Source organism: Callorhinchus milii, unplaced genomic scaffold (assembly GCF_018977255.1).
Source record: "Callorhinchus milii isolate IMCB2004 unplaced genomic scaffold, IMCB_Cmil_1.0 Scaffold4, whole genome shotgun sequence".
Lineage (NCBI taxonomy): Eukaryota > Metazoa > Chordata > Chondrichthyes > Chimaeriformes > Callorhinchidae > Callorhinchus > Callorhinchus milii.
Window position 1 is genome coordinate 79,844,980 of NW_024704745.1, and position 18,739 is coordinate 79,863,718.

General features: G+C 53.8%; 1 protein-coding gene across 1 annotated transcript; it reads right to left on the minus strand.

Moving 5' to 3' along the window:
- Positions 1-387: 387 nt before the first annotated feature.
- Positions 388-17,897, minus strand: mxra5a (matrix-remodelling associated 5a). Its single transcript, XM_042334438.1, has 8 exons — positions 17,719-17,897; positions 16,810-16,939; positions 14,385-14,775; positions 11,357-13,050; positions 9,292-11,269; positions 8,441-8,860; positions 3,931-4,837; positions 388-2,467 (listed from the first exon to the last, which is right to left on the minus strand). The coding sequence occupies exons 1-8, from the start codon at positions 17,895-17,897 to the stop codon at positions 538-540; spliced, it is 7,629 nt and encodes a 2,542-aa protein (XP_042190372.1). The 3' UTR covers positions 388-537.
- Between the last annotated feature and the right edge of the window lie 842 nt (positions 17,898-18,739).

Genomic DNA, 18,739 nt, shown 5'->3' on the forward strand with positions numbered 1-18,739 from the left:
ATATAATTTAAGAAAAAAAACCATGAGTGGGGCCTCTGATAGTTTAAAAAAACCCACAACATTTGCAGCGCGCAGTAGTTTACGTCGGGGAAGGGTTTTAATTGGTAACGATATTAAGGGAAGATAAATAGCGTTTCATAAATCGAATTTTGTGTTTTTTTTAATTTGGCTGTTGACGTTCCCACACTTCAACTATCGCCAACCACAGCATTGGAGCGTCAGGGACGTGAGTTGTGTGGGGGGTGTGTGTGCGTCTGTGGGGTGTGTGGGTGAGGGTGTGTGTGGGGGGGGGCGTGTGTATTGGGTGTGTTGTATGTGTGCGGGGGGTGTGTGTGTGGGGTGTGTATGTGGGGAGGGGTGTGTGTGTGGGGGGGTATGTGTGTGTGGGGTGGGGGAAGAGAGAGCAAGCTGGTTTGAGGGGGTCCGAACCAGTTGCCCGAAGATCATTGAGATGCCCTTTAATGGGGGGGGGGGGCGAGATGGTGGGGTTAGGGTTAACGGGGGTAACGAACGCTGTGAAACGATTGGCCGTGTCAATCAGAAGACGTGGACATAGGTGGTCTTGACGTCGCTGCCCAGCAGGTTGGTGGCGATGCACCTGTAGAAGCCGGTGTCGCCGGAGGTGGGGCTCTGGATGACGAGCGCCCCCTGGGGGTGCAGGTACTTGTTGCCCACCAGTCGGCCACGGTTGGCAGAGGTCACCCGGCCCTGGCCCGGCAGCTCCCAGCTCACCTCGGCCGGGGGGGTCCCGGTGGCAGCGCAGTCTAGCCGCACGGCGCCCCCTCCCCGCCGGGCGTAGGTGACGGGAGCGGGGCCGGTGGTGATGCGGGGGGGGTAAGCCACCACGATGACGGGCACCCTGGCATGAGGGGCGCCCGGGCCCTCGGACGCCCGGCACAGGTAGGTGCCGCGATCGTACACCGAGGCGTGGCGCACGGCCAGAGAGCCGTTGCGTAGGAGGGAGAAGCGTCCCAGGCTTTGCGGGCGGCTGAGCACTGTGCCACTTGGCAGGATCCAGGTGACCCGCGCGTGGCCCCGGCCCCCGCCCACCGCGCAGTCCAGCCGCATGTTCTCACCGTTCAGCACCCGCACCAGCCCTGAGTAGTGGCTCCGCGGCTCCGGCTCCTGACTGATCTCCAGCGTCACCAGCCTTTCGGCCGAGCCGGCCACGTTCCTGGCCACGCACCGGTACTTGCCGGCCTCGGCCGCGGTGGGCTGGCTGATGTGGAGCTCGCCGTTGGCCCCGTGGTGAGCCTTGCCCAGACGCTGCCCGCTTGCCAGGCGCTCGCCACTCGGCAGGTACCAGACCGTGTCGGGAGCCGGGCTGCCCCGGGAGGAGCAGTCTAGCCGCACGGTGCTGCCCCCGGTGGCTGCCGAGATCACACCGGCTGAGGAAGGCGAGTCGGCAAACGACGGCTTCACCGCTGGTTTCTCCTCCACCACCTCCAGCTCCACTGTCAGCTTGGCATTGCCCGCCTTATTGCTGGCGAGGCACATCAGCCGTCCGGCGTCCATCCTCCCAGCATTCCGGATGTCCAAGGTACCGTTGGCGTGAACCGTGACCCTCCCTCCATCGCGGTGAGAGGTGAGCGTGGCCGGCGCTCCACCGGGCAGGAGCCAGGTCACCCTGGGAGAGGGCACGCCCTCCGCCTGGCAGTCGATCAGCTTGCGGGCACCGGCCAACACTGTCTCCGTCACAGCCCCCGAGAAGAGACGCCGATCTGCGACGACGATCCGAGGCGGCTCCGCTCTCACTCTCACGGTCACCACCCGCCTGCCCTCGCCCGCAGCGTTCCTGGCCACACACGTGTAGTTACCGGAGTCTGTGTTCTGCCCGTCCCTCACCAGAAGGGTCCCGTCATTGCCCACCCGGTATTTGGCGGACGAGGGTGGGATGTAACGGTTGAACGGTGAAAACCAAGCGAGCCAGGGCTGTGGCTGCCCCTTGGCCTCACACCGCAGGGAGAAGGACTCGCCGTACGGCACCTCCAGCACCGCCGGCCCCTCATCTCCCCGGATGGTGGGGGGCTCAGACACCACCTTGACGCTCACTCGCATCTCGTCCTTGCCGATCTGGTTGACCGCGTAGCACGTGTACTCCCCCTCGTCCTTGGGCCCGGCCTCGTTGAAGTACAGAGAGCCGTTGCCGAACACCACATATCGCCGGCTCCGGCCGGCCAGGCTATTGACGGTGGTGCCGTCCGGCAGGCCCCAGGAAACCTGGGGGTCCGGCAAGCCCGAGGCCTCACAGTCCACACGGAGGTCTTTGCCGTAGGTGACCTGTTGCCGGGCTGTCTCTGACTTATGCCGGATTTTGGCCGGAGCCATGGCTACCCCAACCCGCTGTACCAGGAAGTCATCACCCATCTGGTTCCTGGCCACGCACAGGTAATCACCGCGGTCCTTGTCTGTGGCCACGCCGATCGAGAGCGTACCGTTGGTGAACACCTTGATTCTGTCGTCGTGACTTCGTGAGATGGGGGGAGAGAGAGAGAGAGTTGGGGGGTGGAGGGAGGAAACAAATGGAGCATTGAGTTGGGCGGTAAATTTACTGAGCAGTAACTAGGAACTCGGTTGTTAGTTGATTAATGGGTTGCTTTTCCGGGGGTATTAACCCCACCAAAAAAAATAAAAATAAAATATTAATGGGAATTTGGTGACTCAATCCACGACTGTTTGTGGGACACTGCTGTGCGCAAATTGGCTGCCGCGTCTCACCCTCATTTCACTTTGCAGTATGGTCTGTGAAGCGCTGTGAGACATCGCAAAGACGTGATAAGGCGCGATAACCAATGCAAGGATTATTATTTTTTATTATCACCTGATCACAAGATTGGTTTGGATGAAGAAGAACCTTTGGCCCATCGAATCTCCACCCTCCAGGACACCCACCCTCCCCTCCACAAAATACATTTTGTGTATTTTGTCTTCTCTCAAGATTAAATAGCCCTAACTGGTCTAAACCTTGCTCGTCAATCACTCCTCTACACCGGGGACCATCCTCATTGCTCTACTTCTCACTATCTCTAAAGCCAGGCCGGTGACAAGGTCTAACCCAAGCACTGTACACACGGGACATTGCACTGAGGTCTCATCTGCCTGTTCAAATGGTTGTTAAAGATCCCATAGTGCTACCCTTTGTGACTGTCTGTGGGCACATGTACGGGTTTGGTAAGCCTCAAGGATAGTCCAGGGAGGTTGAAGAGGTCAGAGTCGCAGGAGAGAAGACATTGACTTGAGCCAAGGAGGATCAGATCTGTTATCTGATTCAACCTCTGCTTCGGGAAGTGAGTTCCCATAATCTCATTACCCTCTGCGTGAAGTAGTTCCTCCGAAATTCTCTTTTAGATCCTAGTCACTATCTTATACTGTGTTTCCGGCTTAAAGATTCCCCAACCAGTGGGAACAGCCTATTTATGTTAACCTTATCGAACCCTTTTATAATTTTAAACACCTCCATGAGGTCCCCTGTCAAACATCATCTCTCGAGCTAAAAATGGCCTAATCTCTCCCGTCTATCCTGATATCAGCCTCACAAACATTGGCTGCCCACCAGAGAGTTTCTCTCTCTCGGTGTCCTGGCCAACAATTCCCCCTAATAAAACCGGACACTCATTTCCTGGCATTGCTGTGTGCAACTGCGCTGCCAGGTTTGCCGACAATCAATCCTGTGAAGCGCTTTGAGACATCCTTCTGACTTGATAAGGAGCTGCACCAAATGCAAGATTATTATGATCATCATTGTTACAATTACTATCAATATTACTATTGTTATTATTACTATTGTCATTATTATTGTTATTATTGCTAATATTACTGTTATTATTACTATTGTTATTATTATTATTGCTATAATTATTGTTGTTATTATTACTGTTGTTATTATTATTGTTATTATTATTAGTGTATTATTATCTCTGTGATTATTACCTGTAACGTGAATCCACGAGCTTCATGGTGGGCAGCCTCCAGAGTATCTTGGGGTGAGGGTCTCCCGTGGCCTCGCAGTCCAGGTGTAAGGGGCTTCCGTACGCCACATCCACCCTGTGTGGGGAGGGGGCCATAATCCTGGCGGGGGCCAAGGGAGTCTCCACTCGCACGCTCACCCCCCTCCTCGCCAAACCTACCAGGTTGGTGGCCAGACACTGGTAATGGCCGCTGTGAGCGCTGGTGGCGTTCCTGATGTACAGCGTCCCGTTGGGGAAGACAAAGATGTTGCCATTGATGAACTGTGAGGGTTTGATCTGGGTCCCGTCGGGCAGCGTCCAGCGGATCCTCGGGGCAGGGGCGGCCTTGGCGGTGCAGTCCACGTGTACCCCCCTCCCGGTGGGCACGCTCACATTCTCCACCTTGCTCTGCCCAATGATGGGGGGCAACGCCGACACATGCAGCCTCACCGTGGCCACGTCCACCCCTGCGCCGTTGTCGGCCACGCACTTGTACAGCCCCCGGTTCGAGAAGGTGATCTCGGTCACGCCCAGCGTGCCGTTAGCCAGGACCACCGCGGAGTGGCCGGCCTGGCGAGGGGACGGTGCCCACAGCATGGCCCCGTCCGGCAGCAGCCAGGAGATGCGGGGAGGAGGCAGACCCTCTCCGCGGCAGTCAGCGGTGAACGTGGCCCCCAGGTACACGGCAGCCTCTCTGTGCCGGGGCACCGTGACTCTGGGCGGTTGGGAAAGCACCACCAATGTGACCAGAGCCTTGTCCACCCCGTGCTGGTTGCGGGCGGCGCACAGGAACTGTCCGCGGTCCTGCAGTTCCACCGCCCGGATGGCAAAGCTGCCGTCGGGGAGGACTTTGAACCGCTGCGTCTTGGTGTTTGCCGTCATCGCTGCCCCTGCCAGACAAACAGCCGCGTGAATCCTCCAGCCACCAAGTGCTCAGTCTCCCACCACAGCTCTCTACTCTAACCCCATTCCCTGCTCTCTATCTCTCTCTCTCCCCATCATGTCTGTGCTGGGGTTTGCTCCCCCACTGGAGCTCTCTACTCTAACCCCATTCCTTGCTCCCTCCCCATCGTGTCTGTGCTGGGGCTCGCTCCCCCACTGGAGCTCTCTACTCTAACCCCAGTCCGTGCTCTCTCTCTCTATCTCTCTCTCTCCCCATCATGTCTGTGCTGGGGTTTGCTCGCCCACTGGAGCTCTCTACTCTAACCCCATTCCTTGCTCCCTCCCCTTGCTCCCTCCCCATGTCTGATTGCCGGACAGGGCGAAACCTTAAGCAGGTTTCCTTACTTCACACACGTCTGTTTACCCGCAGTAAGTAGGATCCCGCTTGTTAGTCGATTGGCAGATCACTTTCTGCGGGTATTAATCCCTCCAAAAAATACATAAATAAAAAATTGGTTACTCAATCCATGACTGTTTGTGAGACACTGCTGTGTACTATTGGCTGATGTTTTTCGCTCACAAAATACACAGTCAATTTACTTTACACCATATCCTGTGAAGAGTTTTGAGATTTCTCAGAGCCATGATGAAGCTCTATATCAAATGTAAGGATTATTATTATTACTCTAACCCCATTCCCTGCTCTCTCTCTCTCTCTCTCCCTCCCCATTGTGTCTGTGCCGGTGCTCGCTCCCCCACTGGAGCTGTCTAACTCCACTCCCCTCTCTTTTTCCAATTAAACTGTGTATTTATCCAATTCAACTTTCATTACTTTGATGGCCTTGGCTTCAACACACATATGTGGTGAGGCATTCCACATTCCGACTGGGATTTTTTGGTCGGACGGGTGCCTGCACACTCAAAAACCCATCACAATACTATATAGTGTCTGAACCGAACTGAGAATTTTGTGCATCCCACCAGATTGTAGGAATGCATCGTGCACACTCTCTCTCTCTCTCTCTCTTTCTGGAGGGATGCATCCTTTTTATTTAATTCTGGACAGTATTAGGCCCAGGTTGGGGACCCCAGAGCGTGTGTTGGCGTAATTGCTAGAGTCTAACAGCTAAATTCTCACAGCTTGCCATTGATGTCGCTGTCTGGCAAGTTTTCCCGCTGCTTGTCCAACTAGAACCATTGCCACAGAGGGTTGGCTCAATTCCGATATTTCAACTTGGAGCTAATTCAGTTCATTTCCCTACCCACAAGGTGGATAATCTTTCGACAACTATCAGTATGTGCGTTAGAAAACATCTTCTGATCTCTCTTTTTGTTTCTGCTGGTGAAAATCTTCAATATGGCCTCTTATTTCTAATTTGAGCAGTCTCTCTCTCTCTCTCTCTCTCTCTATTTTTGATCTCAGCTCAGCTCAGTCACTAGAACTTGTGCCTCTGAATCAGAAGGACGTAAATTCACGCTCCACGTCAGGATTTTGAACTCACAACCTAGGCTGACGTTCCAGTGCAGTGCTGCATTGTCAGAGATGCCGTCCTTCTTGATGGAGAAGGACGGTGGAGGTTAAAGATTCCCATGGCACTATTGGTAAAAGACAAGGGAGTTTCTCTCTCCCGGTGTCCCGGGATGACAATCCCCCAAGTAAAATTGGTCACTCACATCATGGCTGTTTGTGGGACATTAGTGTGGGCAAAATTGACTGTCGTGTTCATCTACAAACACACAGACCCTACATTCTTGCATTCGATGTAGTTCGAGGTATGTCTCAAAGTGTTTCACAGGATATACAGAACGGTAAAGTCCAATAATAATCGTTGCCTTTTTGATATAGCGCCTTATCACATCGTTGAGACATCTGAAAGCGCTTCACAGGATATACTGTCAAGTGGAGTGACGGTGTATTTTGTGGGTAAAACATGGCAGGCAATGTGCACAGAACAATGTCCCACAAACAGCCACGGAGTGAGTGACTGAGTCTATTCTGGGGATAGTTGGCCAGGACACTGGGAGGGAGAAATCCCTTCTCTTTTCGAATAGCGTCGCGGGATCTTTAACATCCACCTGAACAGGCAGACGGGACCTGGGATTAACACCTCATCCGAACACAGCCCTCTCCCCCAGCACTACACCGGAGCCTCAGACTAGACTGTTTCCAAAGACTCCAACTTGGGGGCTTGAACCCACAACCTTCTGACTCAAGAGACAAGAGCGCTATCTCAGCCAATTGCGCACAGCAGTGCCCCACACACAGTCGTGGATCGAGTGACCAAATTATTATCTTTTCAAATTTTTTTGAAGGGTTTATTACTCCCGGAAAAGCGATCCACCAATCGACTAATAACCAGGCTCCTACTTACTGCTGGGTAACCAGAGGCGTGTGGAGTAAGGAAACTTGGCCAACGTTTATATTGAAAGACTGCTCATTCTTCAATCATGGATTGATTTTCAAGGTCTACTGCACAGATGTATGTGTTAAGCAGTGGGTTGCACTACATTGGGCAGGGGAGGGGAGGCCAGAGTTAGCCTGGCACAGAGAAGATGAGCCAAATAGCTTCCTTCTGTGCTTATCCTTTTTACGATTGTCGTGTCTGCGCTATTGAAATGCTCTTAACCTCTAAAAAGCCGCAGATGTTTAAAGTATTTGCTTGAAAGCTCATTACTGTGCGCTTAACCAACAAAACATCTCTGGTGGTATAAATCTTGTCTCTGGCTTTATCCCGATTGTCTCCAGGAACCTCTGTATGACTCTGACTCAGTGGGTATCGCTCTCTCTCACCTCTGAGTCAGAAGGTTGTGGGTTCAAGCCCCCACGTCAGGACTTGGAATCACAGTCCAAGCTGACGCTCCAGTGCGGTGCTGGGGGGAGTGGGGGCGCGTGTTGCATTGTCAGAGATGCCGCCTTCGGCTAAGACTCGGGGGCTTGAGCCCAAGACTTGTGACTCAGAGACAAAAGCGCTACCAACTGAGCCAGGCTGGCACCTATTTTTATCAAATACAGTACAAGGATTACTATTATCAATAATATTATTATGAAGATTATTTTTACAATGGTTGTGCCCAAAGACACGGATTGAAGTGCTCCTAAGCACTCACTTTCTGCAGTGTTTAGTTTTAATCTGTGTTCTTGGTGCTGATCACCTCCTGTTTTGGCTGTGTTTGAGCCACCCTCAAGTTACACAGAATATATAATAATAATGATGATCCTGGCATTTGACATAGCGCCTCATCATGTCTTTGAGACGTCTCAAAGCGCTTCACAGGATACACTGTAAAGTGGAGTGACTGTAAATTTTGTGGGCAAAATCAGACAACCAATTGCGCACAGCGGGGTCTCACAAACAGTCGTGGATTGAGTGACCAATTTTTGGGGTGAAGGGATTATTACCCCCAGAAAACGATCCGCCAATCAACTAACAACCGGGTTCCTACTCACTGCTGTAAACAGAGGCGTGTGGAGTAAGGAAACTTGCCTAAGGTTTTGCCCTGAACGGGAATCAAACCCGGGTTACGAGGCGAGTGCTCTAACGACTGAGCTACAGGAGTCTCCATGACGTACAAAGGTCCACCTTATTTCTCTTGGCCAAACTCTCTCTTACCGGTCGGCACTTTGGTCCAGGATATCCACGGTTTGGGCTCCCCGGTGGCACTGCAGGGAAGCCTGGCGTCCTTGCCCGCCTGCACGGACACGGTGTGGAGGTGTCTGCTGGTAATCTTGGGTTTGCCCTTTGCTGCTGCTCTGAGGCCGGGGAGAGGCTGAGACCCTCTGGAGGACTTGTGAGCCATCGACTCTCTGACCTGAGGTATCGTGGGGAAACGAGGTGGCTTTCTGTTCAGCAACGTGACTCTGTACAAGTGCGTGGTTGCCGTGGCCACAGCGCTGGGCGGGAGAGTGTTTCTGGTGGGGGAGATTGTTATGGCAGGACTTTCTCTGGGGGGGCTGGGTCTGGGGGGACTTTCTTTTGGGGAACTTTCTCTTGGGGAAGTGGGTCCAGGGGAGCTGTCTCTGGGGGAACTTTCTTTTGGGGAATGGGGTCTGGGGGAGGTTTCTCTGGGAGAGCTGGGTCCAGGGTAACTTTCTATGAGGGAGCTTTCTTTGGGGAATGGGAACTTGTGGAGCTTTCTTTGGGGGAACTTTCTTTGGGGGAATGGGGTCTGGGGGAGCTTTCTCTGGGGGAACTGGGTTCAAGAGAACTTTCTCTGGGGGAACTGGTTTCAAGAGAACTTTCTTTGTGGGAACTGGGTTCAAGAGAATTTTCGTTGGGGGAACTGGGTTCAAGAGAACTTTCTCTGGGGGAACTGGGTTCAAGAGAATTTTCGTTGGGGGAACTGGGTTCTAGAGAACTTGCTTTGGGAGTACTGGGTTCCAGAGAACTTTCTTTGGGGGTACTGGGTTCAAGATAACTTTCTTTGGGGGTACTGGGTTCAAGATAACTTTCTTTGGGGGTACTAGGTTCAAGAGAACTTTCTTTGGGGGAACTCGATTCAAGAGAACTTTCTTTGGGAGAGCTTTTTTCGGGGGCATGGGGTCTAGGGGAGCTTTCTTTGGGGGCATGGGGTCTGGGGGAGCTTTCTTTGGGGGCATGGGGTCTGGGGGAGCTTTCTCTCGGAGCGCTAAGACTGGGGACCGGTCTTGATGTAGTGGACATGTCTTCACGGCCAAACGTGGGTGGGATCTGTGAAGCCCCTCGACGTCGCTCTCCTTGGTCTGTGTGGGCATCGCTCGCGGGCGGGTGGCCGGTCAGCGGGTGGGTGGTCTCGGGATCTCCCCTCGTGCCGGCGTTGGGGCTGGTGGTGAGAGGGTGGGGGGTAATCCCGGTGCCCGGGATCTGACGATGGGGATTGGTGGCGGCTCTTCCTGTGACGATCTCGGGGACCGTGGTGCCAGGCGCCGGGTCCGTCTCGGACTTAGTGCCGGGTGTAAGCTCAGGACCCCTCGTGGAGCCCGTCTGACCCTCCCGTGTTGGGGCAGCACCACCCAGCCCACCCCCGATCACTGGCAGCTCTCTGGTGGGGGCAGTTGATGTGTTCGGGGGAAACGGCGGGTCGACCCCCTCGGTCTCGGGGTCTCCGGTGCCGTGAGGCAGACTGGTCACCGCGGTGGGTCCCGCGTGCCACGGCGGTCCAGTGATGCCACCAGCGGCGAATCCCGTGCTGCCGTTCGACTTGAGCGGAGCCTCAGGAGACGTGACCGACCGCGGCAGAGGTGCCGGGCGAGCGGTGCCCAGAGCCCGGCCGCCCGGTGACACCTGGCTGGGGTGAGGTCGCCGCTGCGGTTCTGTGGGGGAGGAGGGGAATGGCCGGGACTGTGGCTCAGAGACATTGGCGACGACACCCTTTGCAGTGCTCTGTGCCTCCGAGGGCGGCCGACCCCGGGAGCCGTTGGCCGTTGCCGGTCGGCTGGTTGCGGTGAAGCTCGGGGCTGTCATTGCCGTTGAGGTGAGTTTTGCCGTTGAGCTCCCGGTGACCGGGCGAGGTGGGTCTGAGCTGCTGGGGGGCACGGACGGCGACTCTCTCCCCGGTTGGGCACGGAAGCCCTGCGTTTCTCTGCCCACTGTCACCACCGCCGTTGACGCAGTCCCCGGCTCTGCTGTTGCCGAGGTCCCAATTGTGCCCAGTGGCGGCGCTGGTGTCCTCCTGGCTGCCGGGCGGAACCGTGGTCTGTGCCGGTACCTGTTGGGCCGGTACCGCCTGTGGCCGGGCAGACGTTTCCTGGGGAGGCGGCGGGCGCCGTTGCCCCTGGCCGCGGGTCTGAGGGTGGCTGTGAGAGCTGGCGGGGAGACGGAGGGGCCGGTGGGTTCGGCAGATGCTGCGGTGATGCGGAGCCTGAGCTGGGGCGTTGCCATGGCATCAGCGGCAGCCGCGGTGGTTTCCTTGGCTCCAGCGACGGCAGCAGATGCTTTGGTTGTGGAGGGGGTTGGACTCGTGAGCGTCTGGGCTGATGTGGTACCACTTAACCCTAAACCCGCAAGCGCTTCTGCCGTAGTGACCCGAGGCTCGGTAGCCACCTCCGGGGTGGGAGTTGGAGCGTCGGTTACGCTGGTCATCCCACCCGTTGTGGTGCCCGTGGTGCCAGCCCCGATTATGCCAGTAGATGTTTCGGCCGCGGTGGTAGCTGGTCGAGTTGTACCAGTCGTGATGGTGAAAACCCCGGTTACACTAGTAGATGTCCCGGTGACGGTGGTTGGAGGCTTGATTAGACCAGTTGTGTCTTTGTTGGTTGCGGCGATGGTGGTAGCAGCTCCGGTTAAGCTGGTCGGGTGGGTTGTAGCACCGGGAAAGGCCACAGGACGTTGCCTGGCTCTCTGGTTGCCGTGCCCGGCTGGTTTAGTGATGACCCTGGTGTCGTGTCCACCTCCTCCCAGTGGCCTTTCCCCCAGGCCAACCTCACCGCTGCCCTCCGGCCCATCTTGGCCTCTTAACACTGCCTCCTCCATCAACCCCTCCTCAGACAGCCTCAATCCCTCCCCTGACCCTTCCTCCCCTTCCCCCTTCCCCCACCCGGGGCCTGGCACCTTCCCTGGCTGAGGGGCCTGAGTGGCCTCTGAGGCTGCTTTCCCCCTGACCCTGGCCAAAATGTCTGCCCAGCGCTGTGGATCGATCTTCCTCGTCGACCCGCTCGGCCTCCTCCTCCTCCCCCAACCCACCCGCCTCCGGCCCTCGGCTGCCCTGAGCCGCGAGCTATTCCCAGGCCTGGGGTCGGGCCTAGGCCTAGGCCGAAACCTGGGCCTGGGTTTGAGGTTGCCACCCGGCCTCCTGTGTAACCTCCTGGTGCTACCCCGGCGCTGGGCTCTGACCTCGCCGAACACTGCCGCTGCCTCCTCCCCGCCCGAGCCCTCCCGCTCCCGGGGCACGGGCCTCACCAAGACCCTGGGGCCTGACACCCGACTGGGCCGGATGGGCTTGTCCACCAGCAGCCGCACGGAGAACGAGTCGGCCCCATAACGGTTAACGGCCACGCATGTGTAGCGGCCGCCGCGCAAACCGGCCTCCACTTCCAGCGTGCCGTTAGGAGCCGACACCACACGGTTGTCAGGGAGCAGCCAACTCAGCCGGGCCTCGGGCACAGCGAGGGCGGCACAGGGCAGGGAGACGGCCTCTCCTGGCCGGGCGCGGACCATCACCGGCCTCTCCACCCTCGACGTCGGCTCCGACTCCAACGACAACACTGCCACCCGGTACGTCACCGAGTCCCAGTCACCCTCCACCCGCCGCGTGCAGCGATATGGGCCCGAGTCGCGGCCATCCACCGCCCTGATGGTGAGCAGACCGGTCGCCGTGGCGCTCAGCCGGTTATCAGCCGTGACATAGGGAGCCCGCACCGCGGTGCCGTCCGGTAATGTCCACTCCACGCTCGGCTGTCCATCACCGGAATCGGTGGAGGAGGAGGTGGATGAGGAGGAGGTGGGGGTCACCGCTGGACAGTTCAGCCGCAACATGGCCCCCGGTAACACCACGTGCTCCGTGAGGGTCTCTCCGATCAGCACCCAAGGCCGCTTCACCAGCTCCAGATCATCACCGGCGCCGGTAAATCTCCGGTACAGCGAGGTGGCCAGAGACAGCACGGCATGGTTTCCCGTGGTGCGCCTCCTGTCTAACCGCATTGCCATCGACGGCTGCATCAGCCAGGCCGGTCGAGCCAGTAAGTCGGCCTTCACGCCGCCCGTGCGGTAGTCAGTGCCCTCATCCTGCCAGTACCGCGCCCCACTCTCCGTCATGTCGACCCTCCGTAAAGTCAATGGCACCTCCTCGCTGTAATAAGCGATCAGTGTCCACACCCTCGACAACTGCTCCCAGTCAACTGCACAAACCAGCTCCACCGTCAGGTTCACGCTCACCCTCACAGCCACAGCGCCATTGCCCGGGAGCTCCCAGCGGGTCCGTGTGCCGGGTTCCTCTGGCCCGGTGACCTGGCACCTCAGCTCCACCCTGTTTCCCCCGTGACGGTCTGTTAGATTCATAGCTACCTCCCCCGTCAGAGGCCGATAGTCTGGCTCAGCCAAGTCCTCTGTCTCGACCTCCTCTCGCCACCCGGTGCCGGTGACGTTGCTGAGCTTCTTCAGCGGTGACCGGATGCTGGGTTTCCGACACTCCACGTCAGAGGCTCGCAGTTTGGAAAGCTCCGTCCCCGCTAAGTGCTCGGGCTTGCTGCACACTGAGCAAAGGTGCCCGCTGGCGTACGTCCGGTCTTTTTTGCACTTCACGGGACCTGTCGATGGAGAAACCACTCAAAATTAATACCATTTGTCAATCAATAAATAAGATTTGCTAAAAGGAAGAAGGCCACGGTCCAGCCAGTTCGCCTTGCATCATTTTGGCAGTCACTTACATAGAAATATAGGGAGAGGAGGAGGCCATTCAGCCCCTCGAGCCTGTTCCCCCATTCTATAAGATCACGGCTGATCTGTACCTCCACTCCAATTACCCGCCTTTGCCCCATATCCCCTGATCCCCTGACCTGACAAACATCTCTCCCCCTCAGTCTGGACAATGTGAATAGATCCACACAGAATCCACAGCCTTTTGGGGGAGAGAGTTCCAGATTCCCACCGGCCTTTGATTTTAAGATTATGCCCCCTTGTTCTGGATTCCCCACCAGAAGAAATAGTTTCTCTACACACTTGTCAAGCTATATACTTTATCCCAAGATATTATTTCCTAAAAGTAATTTATCTAATTTCTCTTAACAACAATTTTCACTTCATTGTGGGGTGGGGTCTCGGAGCACATGTCACCTCATGTGTCAATGTGGTAAGAGAGGAAAGTCTTTAGAGGTGCCTCTAAGTGCTCCAGCACGCTACCCTGCGTGAAGGGCGCTATATAAATGCGCCCATATAAATGCAAGTTGTTGTTGACATATGTGAAGATGGCCAAAGAGGGAGGTGGGGGCAAGGCAGAGGGATTGAAGCAGGGAGGGACAGAGTTTAGGGAAGTAGTGACTGAAAGCACGTGGACTGGAGTGAGAGAGTTAGCTGAGCGAAGAGAATGGGCAGAGAAGTGGGGGTCCGAACGGGTCAGATAGGTACGGCAATGGATGAGGGTCTTGTTCCGAGTGTTCCGAGATTTTTCATCCCTCCGACTGTCTCCTTTCATCCAATCGCTGGACACGTTACAAAAATATAGTGATAAGTAATAATAATAATAATCCTGGCATTTGACACAGCGCCTTATCACATCTTCGAGATGACTCAAAGCGCTTCACAGAATATACTGTAAAATAAATTGACTATATAATTTATGGGCGAAACCTGCAGCCAATTGCCCACAGCAGCGTCGCACAAACAGTCGTGACCAAATTATTATTATTTATAATTTGTTTTAAGGGATTAGCATTCCTGTAAAAGCAATCCGCCAATCAACTAACAATCAGATTCCTACTGACTGCTGGTAAACAGAGGCGTGTGGAGTAAGGAAACTTGCCCAACATTTCGTCTTGCCCGGGAATCGAACCCAGGTCCTCTCGCTTGCCAGGCAAGAACTCTACCAAGTTAAGCCAGGGTCGAGCTATCAGGAATATATGGTATCACTAACATGCCCACGTACCTCCAGCCTCCTTCTCCCAGTCCATCAGCCACCTGAGCCGACAGTCACACTCCCAGGGGTTCCCGTGCAGGTAGATACTTTCAAGCTGGGGCATCGATCGGAACATGCGGTGAGGAAGGCTTCGTATGGAATTGTCCGACAGGTAAAGGTGTTTGATGGACGAGACGTCAAAGTACTGCAGGAAGGAGAAGGTGACAAAGGTCCTGGGGTGGAGCCGGCCAAGGCGGTTTCCCTCCAGGTGGAGCAGCTTGAGGGAGGTCAGGCCATAGAACGCGCCCGGATGGATGAACCTGATCCTGTTGTGGTCAGCGTGGAGTCTCAGTACACTCCTCAAGCCCCGGAATGTCTTCCCTGTTATCACATCCACTTTGTTGTAGCTCATTTTCAGCACCTATCGTAATAATAAATAATAATCCTGGCATTTGATACAGCGCCTTTTCACGCCTTCGAGACGTCTCAAAGCGCTTCACAGAATATACTGCAAAGTGAATTGACTGTATATTTTTGTGGGCGAAACGCGGCAGCCAATTGTGCACTGCAGCGTCGCACAAAGAGTTGTGGCCAATTATTATTTTTTTGTTGAAGGGATTATTACCCCCAGAAAAGCGATCCGCCACTTGACTAATAACCGGGTTCCTACTCACTGCTGTAAACAGAGACGTGTGGAGAAAGGAAACTTGCCCAAGGTTTCGCCCTGCCCGGGAATCAAACCCAGATCCTCTCGCTTGCGAAGTGAGTGCTCCAACCACTCCAGGACACTGGCTCGAAAGTAAGTATTATGCATAGATTGGTGCACAGAGTGTTACAGTGCAAGCACTCGTAGCCGATAACCTTCTGTTCCCTTCTCCCCGTGTGTTGCATTTACAATAACTGCTACTGAGATATAACAAATTATAATTTACAATTAGGTTGTAATGGTTGAAGGTCCCTAAAGCTTTCTGACACTTGAATGACCAATTTTAAATGGGAGATTGTTGACCAGGACATGGGATAAACTCCGCTCTCTTTTCCAACAGCACCACTGGATCGCTAACATCCACCTGAACAGGCAGTCGGGACCTCGGCTTAATGTCCCATCAGAAGGACAGCACCTCCGACAATGCAACAACCCCCAGCACTGCCGTGGAGCCTCAGCTTAGACTGTGTGATTCCTAGACCTGACGTTGGGGCTTGAACCCACAACCTTCTGACTCAGAGGCAAGAGAGCGAGCGAGCGAGAGAGAGAGAGAGAGATACCCACTGAGCCAGAACAGATTAGCCATGATCTTATAGAATTGCGAATCAGGCTCGAGGGGATAAATGGGCTCCTGTTTCTATGTTTGGAATTACAACTGTTGGGTTCGATGGCAGTTTACTTAGCCCGCCTCCGACACACACACAATTTTAATTTGCGAGGATTGTTGGCCAGGACACTGGGAGAGAGAAACCTCTGTGTTCCCAAAAATCTTTTAAGATGTTTAAATTAAAATGCTTCAAAAGTATCCGAACCAGACTGAGAGCTTTACATATGTCTGCCGCCTACGCAGGGAAACGTCCCCGTGGAATGGAATGCGCACTCCCTCTCAACCAGAAAAACACAGACTTTGAGCATGTGCATAAAACAGGCTTCCACGCTAAGTCTGGATTGAAGAATCTAAGTTAATTATAAGGCAACCTTTCAAGATGGAAGGATGAGAGGGGAGGGGGAAATTTATTTAGTCTGTGGTTCTTGAAAGAACCTTTTGAATGATAATTACCATAAGCAGCTCAATTCAAGCCCCCCATGTCAGCACTTTGAACTCACATAATCTTGGCTCCAATGCAGCGCTGGGGGCGGTGGTCGGGGGCGGGGTGGTGGTGGAAATTGTTGTCGGACGTGCACTGGATGTAGATGTTAAAGATTTCTCAGCACTATTCACAAAGATAGGGTGGTTTCTCTCTCTTGGTGTCCAGGTTGACAATCTCCCGTTGATATGATCGGCCGTTCACTTTGTGGCTGATTGCGAGGGATGTTGCTGTGTGCAAATTGGCTGCACCCGCAAAACACACAGTTAATACACTTCATAGTAAAATCCTGCGAAGCACTTTGAAGCCCTACATAAATGCAAAGCATTGTTGAGACATTTCAAAGCGTTTCACGGAATACACTGTAGAGTGGATCAACTGTGTATTTTGTGGGCGAAACGCAGCAGCCAATTCGGCCCGGTAGTGTCACAACAAATAGTCACGGATTGAGTGACCACAATATTTTTGGAGGGATTATTACCCCAGAAAGCAATCCGCCAATCGACTACTTACTGCTAGATAAACAGGGGCGTGTGTGTGGAGTAAGGAAACTTGCTTAACGTTTCACCCTGTTCAGGAATCGAACCCGGGTCCTCTCGCTCGCTGTCACTCTGTGATGTTTTACAATGACAACGACAACTTGCCTGTACGGAGTGCTTACCTGCAGTGAGTGCAGATCACGGAAGGCTCGATCGGGGATCATCTGGATATCGTTGCCGTGCAGCATGAGGAGCTCCAGCTTATCCAGTCCTGAGAACGACGTCTCACTCACAGACTGTATGCTGTTAAAGCTGCAGGAGAACGGGAGAGTCAGACAGGCTTGTGACCACAGGCGTAAATATAATATACAGACCGCAAAATACACAGTCACTACGCTTAAAGTATTTTCTGCAAAGTACTTTCAGCCATGTTGATAATGTGCTAAAGCGCTATATCAATTGAGAGGATTATCATAATTATAATACTCTCCAGAATTAGTTAAGCGGACCGTGTCCTGCAGCGAGAGAGAGAGAGAGAGAGAGAGAGAGAAAGAGAGAGAGAATGTTCCATTCCAGATACAGAGAAATTCCCATGTGTTGGGTGTGCACACATGTGGAACTCTCAGTCTGGTTCACATACTCTTAATCTCACTGATGGGTCTCCATGTGTGTCAGACGCCCAGCTGAACCCCTTAAAAAAAGGCAGCACCACTTTATGTTCTGCGCATGAAACGGGCTCCCAATTTAAATCTGGATCGAAGAATTTTTATCGAGGTATTAACATGTCAGAATCGTTCATTTTAAGGCAACCGATTCCAGGCCTTCGAACGAGATATTGCATCCGGCAGAGAGATGGATCTCATTCCCTCTTCAAAAGAAAATCTCTTCAAACAAAAAAATAGTCAAATTGTTGCCATACGGCCTCTAAGCATAAGTTCCGCGTGAATGAAAACATGTTTGGCAATTATATAGGATGGTAATTATTGGGCTCCCCCACCCCTCCTCTCTTGCTCCCTCACCCCTCCCTCTCTCTCTCTCACTCTCACTCTCATCCTCCCCTTTAGATATGAGACCACCAGGCAGATACGAACCCCAGATTGATTCTTTCCACATGTTTTGATATGCCGACAGGCACAGTGGTGAGAGATCTGAAAGTGCAGTGAACCTCGGTGGGGAAATAGCAGGCACAGAGCTGAGGACAGGAGAGCACCGGTCCTGGGAGGCTGAGAGACACGATCAGCACCATGGAGAGCAACGCCATACTGCCCATCTCACGCCCGCTCTTCCCTGCGGACCTGTCAAGAGACATTCAGATTTCAATAAGAGTTCACACACACGTGCACTCACACACACACAAAAAACCTCAGAATGTAGTAAATAGTGAGGAGGATAGTAACAGACTGCAACACGACATAGACAGACTGGTAAGATGGGCGGACACGTGGCAGATGAAATTTAATGTGGAGAAATGCAAAGTATATTCCCATATTTTGGGAGGAAGATGAGTTGAGGCAGTATAAACTGATGGTACAATCTTAAAGGGAGTGAAGGAACAGAGAAACCTGGGGGTTCATACAGTAAATCTTTGAAGGTGGCCGGACAGGTAGATAGAGGTTTTATTAAAGGTGGATTAGGCCTCAGCGAGAGACTGGGTTCAGTCCTCGGCATCACATTTTAGGAAGGACGTCAAGGCATTGGAGAGGGTGTAAAGGAGATTGACCAGAATGGTACCAGGAATAAGGGACTTCAGTTATCAGGAGAGGCAGAGAAGCGAGGATTATTCTCTTTGGAGCAGAGAAGGTTAAGAGGAGATTTAAAAGAAGTTTTCAAACTTATGAGGGGATTCGATAGGGTGAACAGGAGAAACTGTTTCCACTGGTGGGTGGGTTGGTAACCCGAGGGCACCAATTTAAAATAGTTGATAAAACAGGTGAGGAGAATTTTTTTCACGCAGCAAGTTTTTGGATCTGAAATGCATTGCCTGAAAGGCCGGTGGGAACCGATTCAATAACAATTTTTAAGTAAATTGCTATTTGGAGAAGACGAGTTTGCAGGGCTATGAGGAGAGCATGGGGGGAGAGGGGTTGATCAGGGCTATGGGGAGAGAGCGGG

What these genes read in the sequence shown, in the direction of transcription:
- mxra5a (XM_042334438.1), bottom strand. Translation starts at nt 17,897, where the DNA reads ATGGGCAGTATGGCGTTGCTCTCCATGGTGCTGATCGTGTCTCTCAGC. An exon ending in GTGATCTGCACTCACTGCAG is followed by an intron (nt 14,776 to 16,809) that starts GTAAGCACTCCG and finishes TTATTACGATAG; the next exon opens with GTGCTGAAAATGAGCTACAA. An exon ending in CTGGACCAAAGTGCCGACCG is followed by an intron (nt 4,838 to 8,440) that starts GTAAGAGAGAGT and finishes TTTGTCTGGCAG; the next exon opens with GGGCAGCGATGACGGCAAAC.